Source organism: Pelodiscus sinensis, chromosome 12, assembly GCF_049634645.1.
Source record: "Pelodiscus sinensis isolate JC-2024 chromosome 12, ASM4963464v1, whole genome shotgun sequence".
Taxonomy (NCBI): Eukaryota; Metazoa; Chordata; order Testudines; family Trionychidae; genus Pelodiscus; species Pelodiscus sinensis.
Window position 1 is genome coordinate 19,418,546 of NC_134722.1, and position 21,254 is coordinate 19,439,799.

General features: G+C 40.5%; 1 protein-coding gene and 1 long non-coding RNA gene across 4 annotated transcripts in view; one reads left to right on the top strand and one right to left on the bottom strand.

The window, feature by feature from the left end:
• Nucleotides 1-21,254, bottom strand: part of LOC112547007 (uncharacterized) — a 251,419-nt gene that overhangs the window by 151,351 nt on the left and 78,814 nt on the right. The window lies entirely within an intron of this gene.
• CDH5 (cadherin 5) overlaps nt 1-21,254 on the top strand; it is a 47,129-nt gene that overhangs the window by 18,770 nt on the left and 7,105 nt on the right. For all 3 annotated transcript variants that reach the window (XM_006130538.4, XM_006130537.4, XM_075940039.1), the window contains exons 2-9: nt 4,778-4,979; nt 10,465-10,753; nt 10,842-10,958; nt 15,336-15,503; nt 16,232-16,419; nt 18,177-18,430; nt 19,392-19,534; nt 20,520-20,644. In XM_006130538.4, the coding sequence (XP_006130600.1) occupies nt 4,791-4,979; nt 10,465-10,753; nt 10,842-10,958; nt 15,336-15,503; nt 16,232-16,419; nt 18,177-18,430; nt 19,392-19,534; nt 20,520-20,644 (1,473 nt within the window). In that variant the 5' untranslated portion in view covers nt 4,778-4,790. The remainder of the gene's footprint in view (nt 1-4,777; nt 4,980-10,464; nt 10,754-10,841; nt 10,959-15,335; nt 15,504-16,231; nt 16,420-18,176; nt 18,431-19,391; nt 19,535-20,519; nt 20,645-21,254) is intronic.

The following is a 21,254-nucleotide window of genomic DNA, read 5'->3' on the forward strand; positions in this document are numbered from 1 at the left end:
GTGCAAAAGATATTCTGATGTATATGTTTGAGGAGCAATCTAATAAAAAAGTTAATCTGGGGATTGTTAAAATACTTATGTAAACTCCCATCAATAGCACTTAAACCTCTTTAATCCTGAACTCCTTGGGGAATTGGCTATGCCAGATTATGGAATTTTCTAGACTATGGGTATTCATGTATACTTTTTGTTATGAAGGTGAAAATAAAAACATTTTTCCAAGTCCTGAATTTTTATTTAACATGTAACAGACAGCAATACATATGGGCTATGTCTAGACTGCATCCCTTTTCCGTAAAAGGGATGCAAATTAGACACATCGCAATTGCAAATGAAGCAGGGATTTAAATCCCCCCGCTTCATTTGCATAAATATGGCTACCGCTTTTTTCCGGCTCGGAGCTTGCCGGAAAAAATCGCCAGTCTAGACGGGGATCTTTCGGAAAGTAAAGCCTTTTCCGAAAGATCCCTTATTCCTTTTTTTAAGAGGAATAAGGGATCTTTCAGAAAAGGCTTTATTTTCCGAAAGATCCCAGTCTAGACTGGTGCTTTTTTTTGGCAAATCTCCGAGCCAGAAAAAAGCGGCAGCCATATTTATGCAAATGAAGTGGGGGGGATTTAAATCCCCGCTTCATTTGCAATTGTAATGTGTCTAATTTCATCCCTTTTCCGTAAAAGGGATGCAGTCTAGACACAGCCATGGGGTCTATGAGGGAGAAAAGTGCAGTAACGTGCTGGGTGTGGGGGTTCAGGTTCTGGGAGGGAAGGATGGTGCAGGAGTGCGCTGGGCATGAGGGGGCAGAGGGAGAGGGAAGGTGCATGAAGCTGGAGCTCGAGGTGTGTGGTCTGGGTGTGAAGTGAACAGGGGTGGGGCATTTACTTGGCACCTGCTTCCAGAGGCACATATGGCTCTGCACACACTGCTGTTCCCAGGCATCACCACCTGTTGCTATGGAAACAGCAGGGAAAAGCCTTCAGACAAGTACTTCCCTATGCTGCCATTTCCCTAGTTGGAGGGATGGAGGATCAGCTGTGCACAGAGCCACTTTCTCCTTCCCTTGCCAGGATCCAAAGCATGAGTGTTCCTGGATCACAGACACTAGATTAGGGACATTCAAGTGTACCATTTTTTCCTGAGTGTACCCAAATCTTGTTCTGATATTTTTAAAACACTATTTTACAAGGATAAACTATTATCTTAAGCCTTTCTAGTTCACTAAACTGCCACAAATTATCCCTAAGAGGGAGTCTTGTTTTGTTATAGCTCAGTCAGTACTATTTTTTCATGCTACACTGTGGTGCTTTAGATGTAATACTGCTTGTAATTATTAGACTTGAGAGCAATGGATGTTGGGAGTCTGGAAGCATAGGAACAGGAAACAGGAAGGAGGGGAGAAAAGATGGGGGCCTGAGTGAGAGCTACAAAGTGATATAGAAGTTTTGTAAAGAGGTTTCACTTTTGGTAAAATTAGTCCCTTTGAAGCTTGTTAGTACCTTGCTTGCATGATACAATAACCCAACAAATATAATGCTTCAAATAGTCCTTACTGCAAACAGACTATTCTAAAAAAGGTATTGTTATGTTTTATCTCAGGCAATGCAGTGTTTTCCTGATAAATGTTTTTTAAAGGCCTTTATTTAATATATATAATGAAACACTGTGGCTGTGTCTAGACTGGCAAGTTTTTCCGCAAAAGCAGCTGCTTTTACGGAAAAATTTGCCAGCTGTCTACACTGGCCGCTTGAATTTCCGCAAGAACACTGACTTCCTACTGTCTGAAATCAGTGCTTCTTGCAGAAATGCTATGCTGCTCCTGTTCGGGCAAAACTCCTTTTGCGCAAAGCTTTTGTGCAAAAGGGTCAGTGTAGACAGCTCAGATTTGTTTTGCACAAAAAAGCTCCGATCACGAAAATGGCGATCAGGGCTTTTTTGCACAAAAGCGCATCTAGATTGGCACGGACGCTTTTCCGCAAAAAGTGCTTTTGGGGAAAAGCGTCCGTGCCAATCTAGACGCTCTTTCCCGCAAATGCTTTTAACAAAAAACTTTTCCGTTAAAAGCATTTGCGGAAAATCATGCCAGGCTAGATGTAGCCTGCATGTTTAGCAAGTGTTAATCATATAGGAGAAAATCAGGACAAGGAAGAGGTTGTAGTTCTTCAGAAAGGCTCTCTCTGAACTTCATGCAGTCACAAAGCGGGGGGGAATAGTGATAGAGATGTAGCCGTGTTAGTCTGGGGTAGCTGAAGCAAAATGCAGGACAATGTAGCACTTTAAAGACTAACAAGATGGTTTATTAGATGATGAGCTTTCGTGGGCCAGACCCACTTCCTCAGATCAAAGTAGGGGGTTGTCTTTTACAAATAGTAAAACTTTCACAAAGTGTCTTTCAATGCCATCTCAGCCTTTGTTAAATCTTTAACAACATTTTAAAAGTTAAAAAAGAAGCCTGTATAAACAAAAATAAGTGAACTGAAGAGATGACCCCTGCAGCATTGCTAAGGCAGACTACAGTGCATTGATCACTGACTAGCCTAATTAGTCTTGTCTGTTTTTAAAATGTAAAAAAAGCCACAGCTGCCGCCTGTGATGCATTATTTTAATAAAATCTATGGACAGGAGTTTGTACCTGTGTCTCAGCACACAGGATGCAAGCATTTAGAAACAAAAAATGCTCTAATAATGCAACAAAAAAAGTCATACTACAACCTAAAAGTCCAAAGAAAATAAAAGTTTAATATAACTTTCACATACATTTGTTAGAAAGGGAAGAGGGAAATATTTTTTCTCTAAACCACTGGATTACAGAATAAGGGGATTCTAAACTAAGGGTTTATGGTTTTAACTTTGGAGTGTTTCTTCATGTTCATTTTTTATAATTGAAACACAACTGTTATGCAGGATCAGTGAGGAAGGAAGGGCATGGGAGGGAGCAGGAGACAGGCACATGCTGCCTATCTTTGCCATTTGCAAAGAGTTATCTTTTCCCTTCTTTAAATGTGTTTTTCATTTTCTCTCTTTTAATATTTCAAAATAACTCTTTCAAGTGCACTTTTCTTAACCTACCTTTATATTTAATATTTCAAATCTTTTTAAATGCTCCTAAAGTGATTTTTACCTTGTTTTTCCTCATCTTTACAACAAACTCCGCTATAAATAGAAGCAAAATATTTCTAATCTTTAATGCTTTTCTAAATGCTTTCCTTTTAATTCCCACATTATCATAGGCTTCCATACCTATAAAACAAACTCCACTTCCACGAAACACGGAACTTTCTTCTATTCTTTAAAGCTTTTCTATCTTTTAATTTTTTTTTTAATTCTTTTTACATTCCACATTACCACAGGGTTACTGATCTTCACAACAAATGCCACTGTCACTAAACTCAGAGGCTACATCTACACTGGCATGATTTTGCGCAAATACTTTTAACGGAAAAGTTTTTCCGTTAAAAGTATTTGCGCAAGAGAGCATCTATATGGGCATGTGCCTTTGCGCAAAAGCATCCGTGCCAGTGTAGATGCTCTCTTGCGCAAGAAAGTTCCGATGGCTATTTTAGCCATCAGGTTTTCTTGCACAAGAAATTTCTGTTACCTGTCTACACTGGCCTCTTGTGCAAGAACACTTGCACAAGAGGACTTATCCCTGAGCGGGAGTGTCCGAGTATTTGCGCAAGAAGCACTGATTTCATACAACAGAACATCAGTATTCTTGCGCAAATACTCGTGGCCAGTGTAGACAGGCAGCAAGATTTTGCACAAAAGCGGCTGCTTTTGCGCAAAATCTTGCCGGTGTAGACACAGCCAGAATATTCCTCTATTATTTAATTCTTTTCTCTAAATCTAACAAAAAAAATCTTTAAAAAAATTATTTTCTTTAAGGACTTTCTTTCATACTTTTTCTCTAAACTTGTCTCAAAACATTCCCCCTTCCAAAGCATAAAAATAAACGTTTTTCTTTCCAAACTGCCAATGGCTAAACCTAACCAAAATCTTTTATAACCAACTTCTGTTCTTTCATACTTTTTCTCTATACCCATGTCAAAGCACCAACATACCACACTCCCCTAGCTAAATTCAAAACAGTGTTTCATTTTCTTTCGAAATTACTAATGGCACGAAACCTTGACACAAACAGAAATGGAGATGAGGGTGGGATATAAAAGAAGCCCTAAAAAGGGCATTAAGACCTGTCAAAAAGTGTATGGTGATGAATACTATCAAGGTATATATCACTAATGTTGAAATGTCATTATGAACAGAATCCAATATTCTAATGCAGTGTTTTTCAAGTGGGCTGTAGAGGTTTGTTTATCTCAAGGCTTCCCATAGCTCCCCTTGACTGGAAACAGCGAACTGGAGCCAATGGGAGCCTCAAAGCTCAGTGGCTGTGGAGCCTTTAGATCAACAAACCAGAGCAGCTTTCTCAAAGGGGAATCGCTTTTTCTCCCATGAAAAGTTTTGCTATTTCATATTTTTCTCTAATATGGATAAAAAATGAATAGCAAAATATTAGAATTTTCAAGGGATGGAAATTCTGTTTTTGATCAGCTTTCACTTTACTGTAATTAATTAACCTGATACTCCTCTCAACTTTGTTAGGGTAAAACCAATAACTTCTGAGACGTTAATCATGACAGATATTGTTGTCTATAGATTTATTGGCTTAGATGCTGAGCTGAGCCTTCATGAGTTTGTCCATCTCTAGCATCAATTTACCATTGCATAAGAAATCTCTATCCTGTATTCCCCAGTATTCATATTTTACAATGTTTTCTAGGTTGCAAAGGAAGATGAAAAAGTTTATTATCCTTTTCTTCCTGATCTTGGCTCCAGCCTCTGCTTATAAAGAAGATTTCAAGAGAAAGCTAAATCTTTCACCAAACAATAACATTCATAAACGACTTAAGAGAGACTGGATTTGGAATCAAATGTATATCTTGGAAGAGAATAACGTACCATTACCACATTATGTTGGCAAGGTAAATAATTTTATTAGCAATCAGTCAGCAGCTATTCACTAGGGTCAATTAATACCATGCAAGAGCATGAAGAACAGTGCTACTTTTTGACATTGTAGACGCGATAGAAGAAAGACGATTTGTAATGTGGTTTTGATGCCAAAGTACAGGATTGGGATATTGGTAACAATTTGAAAACTTACAGTAGTCCAAAAAAATCTACTTCATTTGTAAAATATAAATAAGATTGGTAGGGCATCTGTACAACTGGGGAGAATTTTGGTGGCACACAAGTGTAGTGGGAGTTGAGTTGCACTGATTGTCTACTGTGTAAACTGGCCCAGCTCTATTAACTTCAGTGCAGTTACAATAGTTTGATCCAGCTAAGGATCTGACTCATGTTCCTTAGTTTGAAATAAATGTATTGAGTAATTAACTTATGCCTGTGTTACAATATTCATAAATTATAGCTAGTATTCTCTTGCAGAGGGAATGTTAGCGCAAGGAAGTGGTTGTGGTTGGTTCAATTGCAGAGATAAAACTTGATTACCAGAGAAACTGTTAATTCTATAGACAATAAAGAAATGTATTAGGTAGTTTAGCATGTTAGTCTCTTTCTCTAGATACAGATGTTTCTTCTCAACCCCCAGAAGGTGTGCATTAGATTATTTAGGGAATATTAGGAACTAACCTTACAATTGTGTTTGTTTGCTTAGGGTATTTTAGAGTTAGCTATAAATACCTATGGTAAGTATGGATCGTTTTACAACCCTATAAATAAGTCCTCTCTCTCCCACACCCTCACACACACAAATTCACTCAATCTATTTAAGTATCAAACCACGCTAATCTTATTTACTCTCAACTCTGATGCACCAGAGTTAATTCTGCTACAATTATCATCTATAATTTTGATAAATTTATGTAGCAGTTACAAAAAATGTTATCCTACAGAGCATTTTGATGCAACAGTTGATCCACCAACAAGCAACACAATATATTTTAAGAAACCATGTTTTCTGAAAACAGATTTAATCTGTTCACTGTGCAGCAGAAGAGCATATTCTAATTATACTACAGTTGCCCCCTTAAAAAAAACGCATTGAAATTACTGAACCTGTGCTTCATTTTTAAAATGACAATAAAGTTCTGATATACTTAATATGTGTAATTGTAGGTTTGTGTATCTGCATTTCATTATAACTGTAGATACAAATCTGTGCAGATTTTAAAAATGAAGAGTAATTTGAATGAGATGCTTTATTTGTGCACATCTTTTTTAATTCTGCCAAAAGTCAAGATGTGCAGAGCATGTTTGATGCAAAAACAGAACTTTTGTGTCGTGCGCTCATTTAATGATGATTTGTTATTTATGCACACATGAATTATAAACAGCTAATGAATCAACATCACTAAGGAATGGTGTAAATAAATCTGAATTTAGAAACTAATGAGTTTTTATTAATAAACTTTACCCTCACCAAGCACCTGATTCAAAGCTCAGTGAAATCAATAGGAGTCTTTCCATTGATTTCAGTGGGCATTGTATTCGTCCCAAAATACAATTCTAGCAAATCTGAAAAGTGTTCTGTTTATTACTTTATAATTTCTATTTATAGGTCCTAACTTCAAATTCATAGGTCAGATTTACAACATAACTGTAAATCCAGGAGAAAGCTTCCTTTCTAAAACATATTAATAGAGCTTCAACTTCTAATAGTCTCAGAAGAATTTAAGTCCTGACCACATAGGCTGCCTCAATTATACTGTATTTAGATTAGTGTCATTATCAGCACTCAATCAACTTATTTCTGTGTGTGTGCCAAATTTGCATATTCTAATTAAACAACTGTGATGACTGCAAGTCTCTGTAATAAGAAAAATCAGTCACCATGACATATAAATGTTTCATGAACACTAGATGAATTAAATATACTAAAGGGATACAATTCTAACCTGTCAGCCATTCTCCAGTCATTCTGTGTTCATGGCTAATCTCAAACAGGTTGTCAGTTTTTGTATTTTGTTTTATCCTTTTATTCATCAAGCTATCAAACTAGAACCACGAAAATTTGGCAGCTAAACCTGACATGCTTGTTATATTTAGGTAAAGGTTTACCATTGACTTTAAAAGGCAGAGGAGTTATACCAGCGCTCAGAGGGCTGACAATACAACCTTTGATGCAGTTATAGTACTGACCTGTTTGAATTGGCTTCTTTTAAATAAAGCCCTCCATTCTCAGCTTAGACTGAAGCAAGCAGGGATGAATTTGGAAAAGTTGTAATCTTCACTTTTTTCCCCAAAATTTAGTAAAAAAAATTAATTGCTAAAAAATGAGCATTGACCTACTTGCAAGCTCTTTTTCTATGGGGCATTGCTCATAAAAACCTATGATTAACTGCTCATCTCCCTGGCAAAGTCCTGCGAATGTAGTCCTTCAATCTGAACAAGTTTAACATTTTTCTTGATAAATGCAGCTGTACATTTTTTCCCTATGTATTACAGTCAGCATATGTCAGTCTGCCTTGGTAAAGTGAAACAGACTTTTCTCGATCAGCACTGTTTACTGGCAGAAAGCAAGAGACAGAAAGAGGCCATAGGGTATTCTCAGCTAATACGGGGCATTTCTGTTTCATTTTGGGCCAATTCAATAGGAGATTGAGAACACCTCTATTCCTGGTGCTGTCCTATAAAGGAGAATAATTCACTTTGTATGGTGCTCTGTGGTCTTCCAGCAGTGGAATGTTTTTGATTACTTTTGCAAAGTCTGCTTTCAATGCATTGCATTGCCGGGATTGAACACTGGATAAGCTTTTAAATAAAGGCCACAGCAGCAACATGTAGAATTGAGTTACAGCAGCAGGAATATGCTCATATAATTTGAATTTATTACTCAAGACCCAGGATGCTTCCCTACAGGTTCATGCCCACAATTTTAGCAAAGGTAATTTTGGAAGTCCCTGTCCTTTACATTGATTGAACCAGTAAAATAGAGATTGAGAGAGAAAGCACGGCATATGTTTCTACCTTTGAATATGGGATAAGAGGTTTTTCCAAGTGTTAATAGGACAAGAGTGGAGTGGGAATAGGAAAATTAGTCACCTCACCAAGTATAATAATAAAATAAATCACATAGTAAAACAAATGATCTTCTGTTCTTTGCAGCTCGGTTATTGTAGGAATGTATATGGTAATAGGATACTAGTCAAAACCCTGTGTGACTGTCTTTTCAGTCACCTGCAAAAATATCAAGAGAGAGCACTTCCTTTGAGAATAATAAAGGGAAAGGGCTGATCCAAAGCAAAAAAAAAAAAACCAAATCCCTCAGTCCTCAATGGAGAAGCACTTCTCCTGTGAAGAAACATTCAGGAATCTGCTTAGGAGCTAGAAAACACCCACAAAAATATGGAGGAAGCCTAATTTTTCAGACATTTAAAACAAGCTACAAACCAGGGAACAATCCAGCATTAGTCCCTTGGGGATGGACCAGCCAATCTAACAAGCTCTTTCCACTAATTGGGTCATGATTTATCCTAAAAAATAAAGGAAAAGTTGAAGTGTTAAACCCACCCCCAAAATTTACAATCTCTCCCCCTCTTTAGATAGGTTTTAATATCAAATTAATCATGGCATCTAGGTCTAAGACCTCTTTACTAAGTGAGGAAGCCCTTCAATGGAGAGAACTTTCTTCCCAAGCTCAATCACAAAATTAACTTATAAGGAAAGTGTTGAAATATACAAATGCCTGCATAGAATCTACATATTTAAGGTTTTTTTAATTGAAATAGTTTTAAAGCTATCATAAGCACCTTGCTTGGGTAAGGAAATGTATGCATGGTGCAGAGCCACTTTAAAGGTTCTGGGCCACACTGGTGTGGTTCCTAACCCAGAGAACGTGCTTGAACACCCCTACAATTGGAGAAGCTTTGGCTGCTAGAATGACCTTTGGGGGTTACTATCAACCAACGCAATTCAAGACACCCTAAGTTGTTTCTTAGAAGTTCTGTGTCACCCCTCAGCAACACCAGGATGAGCACACCACAAAATGTCATGTAAAATGTGGAATCATTGAAGAAAATTCGATGATATTTTATAAAAAAAAAAAGAGTAGGCATAAACAAAAAAACCTGTTTAACATCAGTATGATAAAGTAGAAACTCTAAACACAAAAGCAACTTAAACCTCTTGTAACATCAGAAATATGAGACTGGAAATTCTTGGTTAATTACAGGAACTGCTCATGAGTATGCAACTGTAATAAATTGAAAAGGAGCACAAAGATACAATAAAAATGTTATTTTAAAGTGGTTTAAATCTCCTGTATTTCATGGGCGAATGCCTGATCCCACAGAAGTCAATGGGAATTTTGCCATTGATTTCAGTGAGATCAGGATTTCATCCCATCATTCATGATCTGTGATAAGTGGAACACCTGCCTGATGATCATAGCAATCCCAAAGGGAGTGCTTGCATAAGTTTTCCTTTACAGAATTCATTATAAAAATCCTCAACTGTTTCATCAAGTTAATTTGTTAATTCTGTTGAAATATCACATGCATGCACTGTTGAACCAGGCCCGCTGACATGGGGGGAAGTAATGGGGTAGTTGCCCTGCAACCCGGAGAATCAAAGGGGCCTGGGAGCTCCTGACTGCCACTGCTACTGCAGCAGCAGCAGCAGCCAGAGCCCGGGACCCATTTGCCACCAGAGCATAGGAGCGCCCCTCCACATGGCTTTGAAGGCTGAGGGGGCAGGCACATGTTATAGTCTAGATGACACTGAGGACTGATTGCCCAAGGCCCTGCCCCTTCCATCCGAGACCACACCCTGGAAGGGGAGCGGGAGCTGTCCCTCACACCTTGCCCCAGTGTTCAACTTTTGGATAAGGATTACAAAAATGGCATTAAAACCAAGAAACTTTAACCATTAAGGCCCATATCTTCAAAATTAACAGGTGATTTTGGATGACAGTTTAGGAAACCTTATGAAAGAAGACCTGGTTTTCAGAAGGCACTGGGCACTTCCTGGATGTCAGAGTCATTAGTCACTTTTCAAAATCTTGAGATAAAACAACGTTATTGGAGAAACAAAACTGGCATTTAGGTCTGACAACTCAGACCATCTTCGGTAGGAAAATATATATTGCTAATAGTTGGCTCTAACTTATGAACAGAGTACCTAGGAAGTGGTTACAGTGGAAAGGTGATATAGAAGTCAAATATCCTCAAAAACCCACATGAACAATTTGTTCATGTATAAAAACCTTACCTTTTTGAATGCAGATTGGGTAACTGTCCATACTTTAAAGGGAGATTGAGGCAGAAATTACTTGATTAATGTTAGATTTGGTGCAAGTTATTTCCAGGTGAGCCAAGGTAATGGCTTTAATTAGTTGCTGAATTGCATAATTTAATCTGTGTGAACAGTATGTATATCTCCATGCAGAAAGTGTTCTGCTTTCAGATTCGAAAGCTCGCTTTTAACTCCTTGAATTATACTTTCTAGGTCACGTCAAGTGCAGGGAATAAGAATGCTAAGTATGTTCTTGAGGGGGAATATGCCAACACCATCTTTAAAGTCCATGAAAACACTGGAGACGTGTATGCGTATGAGAAGCTGGACCGAGAAAAGAAATCAGAATATAAGCTGACAGCGTTTTGTATTGACAGAACAACCAACAAATCACTGGAAAAGCCATCCACTTTTATCATCAAAGTTTTTGATGTTAACGACAATGTTCCTGTGTTTGTACAAAAATCATTCAATGGTTCTGTCCCAGAAATGTCACCAGTAGGTAAGTTCTTTGATTACTCATTTCTCCTCGTGTTTTTGATTAAAAAAGGGATTTTAATAAATGTATCATTTGATAATTCCTTCTCTAGGAACTTCAGTCACGAAAGTGACTGCAGTGGATGCTGATGATCCTACAGTTGCAGGTCATGCCACTGTCATCTACAAAGTCATTCAAGGAGAGCATTATTTCCGAGTGGATGAATTTGGTAAGCATGACACCCACTTTTGAACTTTACCACAAGCTTTAGAAAATGTCACATGTTTAAGCCTTCATTCTAGTGGGAGAACGAGTTGGGAGTTTAGTTATTGGCAAGATTGTATGTATTTAGGGAGAAGTTTGTGACAGCAACACTGTATGATTTAGTATCAGAGGGGTAGCCGTGTTAGTCTGGATGTGCAAAAGTGACAAGGAGTCCTGTAGCACCTTATAGACTAACAGATGTATTGGAGCATAAGCTTCCGTGGGCAAAGACCCACTTTGTCAGATGCATGTCAGGACTCCTTCTCACTTTTGTATGATTTAGGAATGCAAAGGGGAACTGAAAAACCAGAAGTGTGCTAAATGCTGGAAGAGGGAGATAAAAAGCTGCATTTCCCCCATAGCGAAGGCAGGAGCAGTGAAGGCACAATAGTTCAAGCCTGAAATTCACAAATGAGTTTTAGCCACCAGATTCAGTTTCAGGTGGCATATCATTCATGCCACTGACCATGAAGATGAAGAATGTAGCACAGAAACATTGTGCATCACTGAAATTCGTATACCTGTTATCGGGCAAAGACTGGCTGTATCCTAGACCTTTCACTCAATCTCTCCCTGAGCACCACTGCTAAGGGACAGGCTTATTCTCTATTGCTCTCAGAGCAGAACCCCAAAAATAAGCCCACTTTTAGATGGGGTCCTCAGGTCATAGCACCCTATTCACCACCCATGAGTCCTATAGACTTGGCAGCTGTGACCAGCTGGTAAATGCAATGAAAATAATGCATGCATAGGAACATACAGAAGAAAAGGGTTAAACAGCATGCAAATTGGCTTTTGTTATCTCACCTAAACCTTGCAAGTAATTCTTGTCCCAGCCTGCACCTCTCCAGCCTCTGCCCCATTTCAGTCTGACTTTCATTCAGCATCTCCTCACCCCAGAGCTCACAGAAAAGCAATCCTTTTTATCCGTCAAAGTATCTTTGTCCTGAGACCCCTGAACTGATTGATTTCATGTATGCATCTCAGTGGGGGGATAAGAGACTTCCAGCGGATGAGTTGTCCCTTAAGCATTGATAATTGGGTTTGTCATTCTTTGCCCACCCAGAGATTCATAAAACCACCCATGACGGAGTTAATTATTTTTATAAAAATATTTTGTTTACCTATGCCCACTGTATCATTACTATCATGCTGTCTATTATATGGGAGCAAAGAGTTATCTCCCACCCTCTTCATACCAATAAGGAGACATGGGTTCATTAATCTTTCCAATAAGTTTTTTTTTCTTTCTTGCATTTGTCACCTTTTTGATATAGTACAGCAGGAGTCCTATACACAGTCATGCCACATACGTATACTATTTGAATGGTGTAAACAAATGTTACCATTTCCAAGTATTTCATAGAATCATAGGGTTGGAAGAGACCTCAGGAGGTCATCGAGTCCAACCCCCTGCTTAATGGACCTGCTTAATGGTCCAACTAAATCATCCCAGCCAAGGCTTTGTCAAGCCAAGACTTAGAATCTCCATCCCTAGAGGTTATCATCACCTCCCCAGGTAACGCATTCCAGTGCTTTACTGTCCTCCTAGTAAATTAGTTTTTTCTAATATCCAACCTGGACTTCCCCCACTGCAACTTGAAACCATTGCTTTTCATTCTGCCATCTGTCACTGCTGAGAACAGCCTCTCTCCATCCGTTTTAGAACCCCCCTTCAAGTAGTTGAAGGCTGCTATCAAATGCCCCCTCACTCTTCTCTTCTGCAGACTAAATAAACGCAAATCCCTCAGTCTTTCATTGTACGTCACGTGTTCCAGCCCCCTCATTTTTGTTGACCTCCACTGGACTTTCTCCAATGCGTCCACATCCTTTCTGTCATTTTGGGTCCAGAATTGGACACACTACTCCAGATGTGCTCTCACCAGTTCTATATAAAGGTGAATAATCTCTTCCCTAGATCTGCTGGCAATACTCCTACTAATGCACCCCAATATGCAGTTAGCCTTCTTGTCTACAAGGCCAAACTGTTGACTCATATTTATGCATATAAATAGCAGCTTCAAACTGCAATTTTATCAATAAGGGTAGGCAAGGGCCCTTCTTTCCTTTCCCAGTCTCCGCACACCTTCCCCTTGGCAAGATGGCTTTCAGGTAAAGCACCACCTATGAGCCCCCTCCAGGCAGTTAGCCTCATCCTCAGCTGAAGTTTAGGCTTGTGGTCTTCCCCTGGCAAAGGGAGCTCAGCCTCTCCTTCTGATGCTGCTCACTCCCCTGCTATCCCTGGCTTAGTAACTGCATGTGTGTGTGTCTGATTGCCTGCCTGCCTGCCTCTCTATCCAACTGGGGAGGGGGAGCGAGGGGGCTTTAAAAAGGTCTCTGACATGCCTGGAACAGAATTGGCTGACTCTAAATTGGTTCAAGGAAGCCCTCTTTCAGCTGGTCCTTAGCTGACTAAGGATCGGATGACAAGGGGTTGTCTATCATGAAGATCCACTTTAACAAGAGAGTGGGTCTTTTATTCTGCTAGGGCTGCTTTTTCTCACTCCCTTGCAGCCCTCTGGCCTAACTTTATCACAACAGATTAACTAGAAGGAAATATAACAGCTTTGGGGGACACTCTTTGAGTTAATGCATAATGTGCATTTTTTCACACACACACACACACACACACACACACACACACACACACACACACACACACACACACCCCAACTGATCTTCATTAAAGAAAAAGGATGCCTCATTTGTTTACTGACATATGAATTCCGTTTTTACATTAGATGTGTTCATGGTTAAAGTCCTGTGTACAGTAGTTTGGCTGGACGTACTCACATGCAACATAGCACTTAACTTGACTTCTTCAATAAGTTGATGGAGACCTTGCTCTGCAGGCCCTCCTGGACCTTGAGCCTGGTCTAAACAAGGACTTTATTTTGAAATAACCCCCGAATTTCTAAGCGGAGTGTCCACACTACTAAGCCCATTATTTCAAAATAATGGGCTGCTTAATTCAAAATCTGTATTGCTGATTTTCCTAATTCCAAAATAGTTATTTCAAAATAACTGTAGTGTGGATACTCTGGTGCCGCTATTTCAAAATAGCTACTCCCCAGAGTAATTCAAACTAATGACTTCCCAGTGCTTCCTGGGACTCAGTCTGAGGTAACACGTCCACACTAACAGAGCCTGCCTCAGACTAATCTCGAGGCTTCCCCATAGTGTGGACACATTCATTCGGTTTTGTTAAATCGGGAGTTAAGTCAAATGTACTAATTTTGAAATACCGTATTTTCCGGCGTATAAGGCGACTGGGCGTATAAGACGACCCCCTAATTTTGTAGTTAAAAGACAGGGTTTCGTCTTATACCCCACCGCCCCTCCGCCTCCTTTGCTCCCGGTGTCCCTGGTCTGCTGGAGACGGTCCCCAGCAGACCAGAGGCACCGGGAGCAAAGCCGCAGCAGCCGCGGGGTCCCGCGCCTCTGAGGCTTTGCCAGAGCAAAGCCTCAGAAGCGCGGCACCCCGCCGCCGCTTCGGCTTTGCTCCCGGTGCCTCTGGTCTGCTGGGGACCGTCTCCAGCAGACCAGGGACACCGGGAGCAAAGCCTCTGAGGACGCCCTGGCAGCGGGACAGCCCCGACGCGCCTGGGCTGCCCCGCCACCGGAGCCCTTCCGCGGCTTTGCAAAGCCGCATACCGGCGTATAAGATGACCCCCGATTTTGGGGGGATGTTTTTTAACATCAAAAGTAGTCTTATACGCCAGAAAATACGGTAGTTTCCTAGTGTAGACACGGCCTTGGAGAGCTAGTGTTACTTGTTAATGTGCTTGATCTGTCAATGTCCTCTGTGTCCAGCCTCACCTCAGATTATTCCAATGCTAATTAGAAATATGGGGCAGTGCCTGAGTCTGATTATATCCAGAATTAAGATGTACTTTATTGTTTATGTGCATGTTCACCCTTTACTCTTACTCCCAAATACCTGACCATTTGGTTTCTGCATTTGTTTCCTGATTCATTCATTATACAATAAATATAGGTATTAGATGTACATATTTAAACTAGAGACATTACTTCCAGCAGTACACCATGAATACTTTTTTCCAGCTGCATTATCCCTATAAATAATAGGATAGTACTGCTTAGTCAGCATTTGTGAATTTGTAATAATCAAAGTATTCAAAAATTTGAAGTATTGCATGGAGATATACAAAACATCTAAAATACTCCATCTAGATGTCAGATTTCTAATCACAGCCTTAGAAGCAATAGCCAAAATGTTGGAGAAGACAACAGCAGTACATACAGTGACCTCTAACAGGAGGTTGTTGTGCAGTAACATAAGATAGAATACCTGTTCCTTTTTTGTTTGTTTGTTTTTAAGGAGTGATTTCTACAGCCACAGCTGATTTAGACAGAGAGACTCAGTCTACCTATGAAATTGTTGTTCAAGCAAAAGATTCTCCAGGGTTTCACGGAGGAGATTCAAGCACTGCGACAGTCACCATTACTTTGACCGATGTCAATGACAACTTCCCAACATTTCAACAACGTGAGTTGAGTGTGTGATTTTTTTGTTTGTTTGAAAGGCATGAAAAATTAGGATTAAAACAAAATGGTTTCATCAGAATTTATCCAATCAAGATTTATTGCTTTATAACAATTGATAAAATCTCTTGAGCTGAATAGAACTTCATCCCTTCCCCAGTCCCTCATTCCCTCCAGCACGGTATGCAGTCGGGCCAAAAGCCTTGCCAGGCTCCTGGGCAAGATGGGGAGGCTGCTCTTCACCCCCAGAATGGGTAGGGCCTCATCAGAAGGGGCAGGGCTGAGGCTAGGCAGACCGTAGCACCACCAGGAGAGCATCACATCTCCTCCAGGCAGCTCCAGCCACCACTGCTGCTGCAGGAATGGTGGCAGCAGCTAGAAGCTCCAGGCCCATTTGTATCACCCTCTTTGCCTCCCTTCCCCCGTGCGGAGGCCTGACTATATACATAAAGTTTAATTAACGTCCTTGAATTTTGCAGTGAAAATGTGATGCACATCTAGGGGAGAATAAATCCATTCAATAGCATCTCATTCATTCTATACCTCATCTTGACATTTTTGAGCATCGGTGCCATTTTTAAATTTTAAAACTTACTTTGTCTGCTAGAACAAGTCATATCAGTATTCACTGTGAAATTATGTTCTTGTTAACTACACAAATTAAGATGAACAATTCATTCACAGAATTCTCACTTACGCATGTGGGGGGGACTGCATTTGTTTTTTAAACAGAATCGTTCCACTTTAAAGTCCCTGAAAATGTTCGAGTAGGAAGTGAAGTCGGCAGATTGGAAGTAGAAGACATTGATGAGCCACAAAACAGGAACACAAAGTACCGTTTTGTCAGAGAACATTATGGAGACACCTTTGAAATTATACCAAATGCAGTCACTAATGAAGGAATAATTAAGCCAAAGAAGGTACAATTCCTAGTAACAAAGAAAGATGTGTTTGTCATGTTGACAATTAATATCAAGTCTAGCTATATTCTAAAAACGGTATGGAAAAAACATGTTTTTGTTTCAAGGTAACAGATATATATTAAGTGAATCTTCAGTCAAGGTCCAAATGAAATGAAAAAGTCAATCTTCCAGTTAATCACTTCACCTCTCCCTTCTTTAAAGTTTAACTGTCTTTGCCTTCCCTGAGCCTCTCCGGCCTTTCCCATTCCTCCCCCTGCAAACAGATACTGTAGGGGCTGCAGGAGCCTGGACCTACCCCAAGACCCTACCTGCCTTCAAGTACCCAAAACTGCTTCACTAAACAATAATCATGATATTCATTAAATGATAATTTGGTTTACTTTTATTTGCGTCCTGGTTACAGCCAGGGGTGTGGAGTTTGGGGGTGTGGAGTTTGGGGAAAACTCCTCCCCAGTACCCCAGGCTCATGGCCTAGGGCAACACCCCTGCCACAAGCCCCTGCACACCTCTCCCAAACCCTGCCCTTGCTGCACCACCTTGCCCTCTTCCCTGAGCAATTGGGGATGGTTGGTGTTTTTCTTAAGTTCCCAGCACTAGCATAATGCAATTGCAGGAGAAGCTCAGATTTCATTAAAAACAGGTTTCTAGCATTAATTGTTGAAGAGAAAAACAAGGAAATATGAAACCTAAAAACAAAATAAGACAAAGAAATACTCAGTGAATTTACTTATCAAAATCTTATGATTCTGTTGACTTGTGCAGTTTTTAAGTGTGTAGGACAGAACACCAATGCAGAGATTATGAGCATCTCAACATTCACTGGTGTTTGGAAATGTTGCTTTATTTTCTTGCATCCTGGGCAGGCTGTGAAATCTCTCCCCAGTGGTAAGGTCAGATCCAAGCTTTCGGTTCAGGCCCATGTCTAATCACTTAAACTATCAGTATAGTTCTCAATTGTCCTTCCAGACTGAACCGGCTTTTCAGTAGGAATCATGAATATATACATTTTAGTGCCTTCGTGAATTCAAACAGCAAGGCATGAGATGAAATTTACAGCACTGCTACTGCCCTAAATATGCGGCTTTTTTTAAAAAGCAAGCAAGCAAACAAAGCACTTGATAGTATGATAATAGTATACAGAAAAGAAATTCTCTCTCACACACACACACACACACACACACAAACTATACCAGATTCTTTTTTCATTGTAGATATTAAATTGGACGTGTTGGTTTCAAGACATTTCTTACTACTGGTTGAAGTATCTAAAATCCAGTATTCTCTGATCTGGCAACATCCTTGCTCCAGCAGGGCCACGGGTATTGCTGGACCAGGGAGCCCAGCTAGGAGTGGGAGAGGCCAGGGTCAGAAGCACAGCCCTGACCAGGTACAATAGGACCAGACGCCAGGAGCACAGCCCTGGCAGGAGCTGGTGTCAGCAAGGTTGGCACAATTGGGAGCACAGCCCCAGCCAGGGCTGGGAGCAGAGCCCTGTGGCAGACACCCAGGAACAGGGATGATGGCAGGAGAGGAGCCTTGACCAACCTGGTCTGGGAAACTCCCTGGTTTAGGATCACTCAGGGAGGGATATCATGGCCAGACTCTGGTAGGCAGAACACCAACCGACCTTGGGAATGTTTCTATTGGCTGGCTTGCTGCTGGTTGTAATTGTCAGTTAAGTGTCTCGGCTCTCAAACAAAATGCCGATATAGCATTTCTATTACTCACTAAAAATGTTTCTCTTTTTCAATTAGCCATTGGACTATGAAAACATAAAAGAGTACAAGTTTAACGTTGAAGCAACTGATCCAACGATAAATATGCGTTTCTTCAAGCCTCGTGGGCCAAAGAGCATTGCAGCAGTTACCATTGAAGTTCTTGATGTTGATGAGCCCCCCGTCTTTTCTAAGCCATCATATGTTTATACGATAAAAGAAAACCTCTCCCCAAAAAACCCACTTGGCACTGTTTTGGCAATAGATCCCGATGCAGCAAAACGGAAAATTAGGTAAATGAAGCTGGACACGGCACCAGCTCTGGCAAATGACATTGTTAAATTCTGAATAGTTTGAAGACATAAGGAAGTTTTCAGAACTGCATAAGCAAAAATGCATCATCTGCACATGTAGTCACAGCTCTACCTCACTCAAGCACAACACCGTGCCTACACAAGTTGCATCTCTGGGCGTTTGCACATGCAGTTGCCACATATGGTCACTATGACAGCAAATGCACATTATGCCTACACAGATTAGCAGATAAGTGAAAATGCACTGTTGTGTGTGTCTGTCTTTATGCTTTTGTACAATTATTGATGCAATTAGTGCCTTGGCATGCATAGGCTAAAACAAAGTGAACTAATTCAAAATCAGCAAAGGAGTAACTGCAATAACTTTATATAAGTGCAAATGGGGGGAAATTTTCTAGCTGACATGAAATAAATTGGGCTACTTACTCTATTCTGAGACAGGTAATTTTTGGAGAAAATTCCATCTGATGGGAAGTCTAGAATAGAAGAAAATATTTCTCTGCCACATATTTGAAGCAATTTAAAATGTTAGTCCTGAAGGAAAGAGGTTAGTGGGCAGAATGCAGGTGAGGCCATCAAAGCCCATGGCAAATGCAAATTGTCAGATATGAAGTATGAACAACTTTCAGACCTTTTCCTATGAATGACTGAAATGGCTCCCGCACTGAGAAGGCAGGATAAGGGATGCCCTGAAGGCAGGGAGGTGGAGTGGGTTCTGTAGTGGCTTAGAGGATAGGGCATTTGCCTGGGGAGGGCAGGGTTGGCAGCTCCGCCCTGCCGCCTCCACCCACCCAGGATGCAGCCAGACAGCCACCACAGGCTGCTAGGCACAGATCTAGCTCTAGCAGGATAAGGTGCCCTCTGAAGGCAGGGAGGTGGGGTGGGCTCTGGAGTCCGTGTCTGGTTGTGTTGAGGATTGTGCTTTTTAAACAAAACACAGATATACCCTCCGAAGATCCAGCCCTAGTGGGGACTATGTCAAAGTATCCAATAATGGAAATATCTTCATCTCAAAGCCCCTGGACAGAGAAACCAGCGCCTGGCATAATTTAACTGTGGCAGCCCAAGAAATCATTGCAGACAGTAAGTGTTAATAAAAACCTGTTTCACTGGGGGGAGGGCGGAATTTAGTACATGTTTTCTGGAAGATTGTAGCATAAAAGAGAAAAAAAGTTTAAAAACCCCTACCCTGACAACATCTGACACAAGCAATAACTTTATATAAGTGCAAATGGGGGAAAATTTTCTAGCTGACATGAAATAAATGCCCTTGATATTATTCTATTCTGAGACAGGTGCTCTTTTTGCAACAGTGGGGCTGTTGGGGGAGAGGCTGGTCCAGGGCTGGGGGGCCGGTAGCAGCGAGGCCAGATACATGACCTCCGTTGGTCTGGCAAAATCCCTCATCTGGAACCAGTCAGGTCCTAAAAATGCTGGACCAGGGAGGTCCAACCTGTACTTAGCCTTCAGTACAAACCCAAAGAATCCCTTGAAACCACTAACCTTTGTGCCCTAATCTCTAATATAAGTCTTAGAAAAAGCATCTTGCCTAATTATACTCCCACGGTACAAAATTCTCCTCATGTTCTTATGTATAGCCACTGTAACTACTTCCTAGGCCAAACCTTTTAACAGCTCAGAGTCCTGCCATAAGAGCCAAGGAGCAAGAGAAAAGGAGGGATAGCTAAAGCTTGTTACACTTTGACAGTCTTCAGCTGACATACAGTCATTTTATGGTATAGGCAGTTGGCATAGTTAGAGCAACCCCAATGTTGCTAGAACCTACACTGAGTCGAGCACAATGAATCAAAGAAATATAACCAGATCCCCTTATCCACTCCCTATCTAACAAATCTCTATACAGGAAGGAACTGGGCCTTAATTTACATCTTATAACTAAAGTAGGCTGAGCGTTAATTCATCCCAGTGTGATACATTGCACTGTTCATGCTCATTATGAAGAAGTTTCATGAATTATGCAAACAATAGGACAAGACTTCTGGATGGAGCTCAGCCTGTAGACATCTGAGTGAAAAGTCATCTATTATTTTATGTTTTATCATTTCAGATAAACTGTCTGATGTAGAATCACATACACAGGTTTATATCCAAGTTCTCGATCAAAATGATAACCCTCCAGAACTTGCTTATCCTTATGAGCCCAAAGTGTGTGAAAATGCTGCACCAGGAAAGGTAAGTAATACATAAGAGGATTGTTTACATTTATATTTAACCATATGCCTTCAACCCCAAGTTAAAACACTTTTTTGGTAAGAGCTATTATCCCATTTGCTCATTGTAAATACTGATCTGCATGTGTTTCCAGTGAGTGCACTGACTTCCGAGCTATCAGCATTCAGCACTTTTCTGCTTGGGTCTTTTTGCTACACTATATCTCTGTCACTTGACACATGCACGTTGCATGGCTATCCTTCAGCCTCCCTCCCTCCACTGAAGGTTGGCGTTATACATGCACTTTAGTCATTACACTACAGTTCAGTTAACTCTACATGGTGGCAGTTATCACCAGCAATTCATTTTCATCTACCTAATATTTTCATGCATGCAAAACCTGAGCTATGTAAAATAGGTAGGAGAAAACATGAGTAAATATTAAGATTGCAAATTTCATCAGTGCCCAATTTGTGTGCACAGAATTGGCATTTTTAGGTGTCATATGTCCCTCAGATTCAGATGCAGCCTAACATGTATGTTTTTTTTTATTGATATTTGTTAATGTACAGTCTTTGATCTGGATTCTGTCATATGATGGGAGCTGTGTACGCACACCCATGAGTAGTAT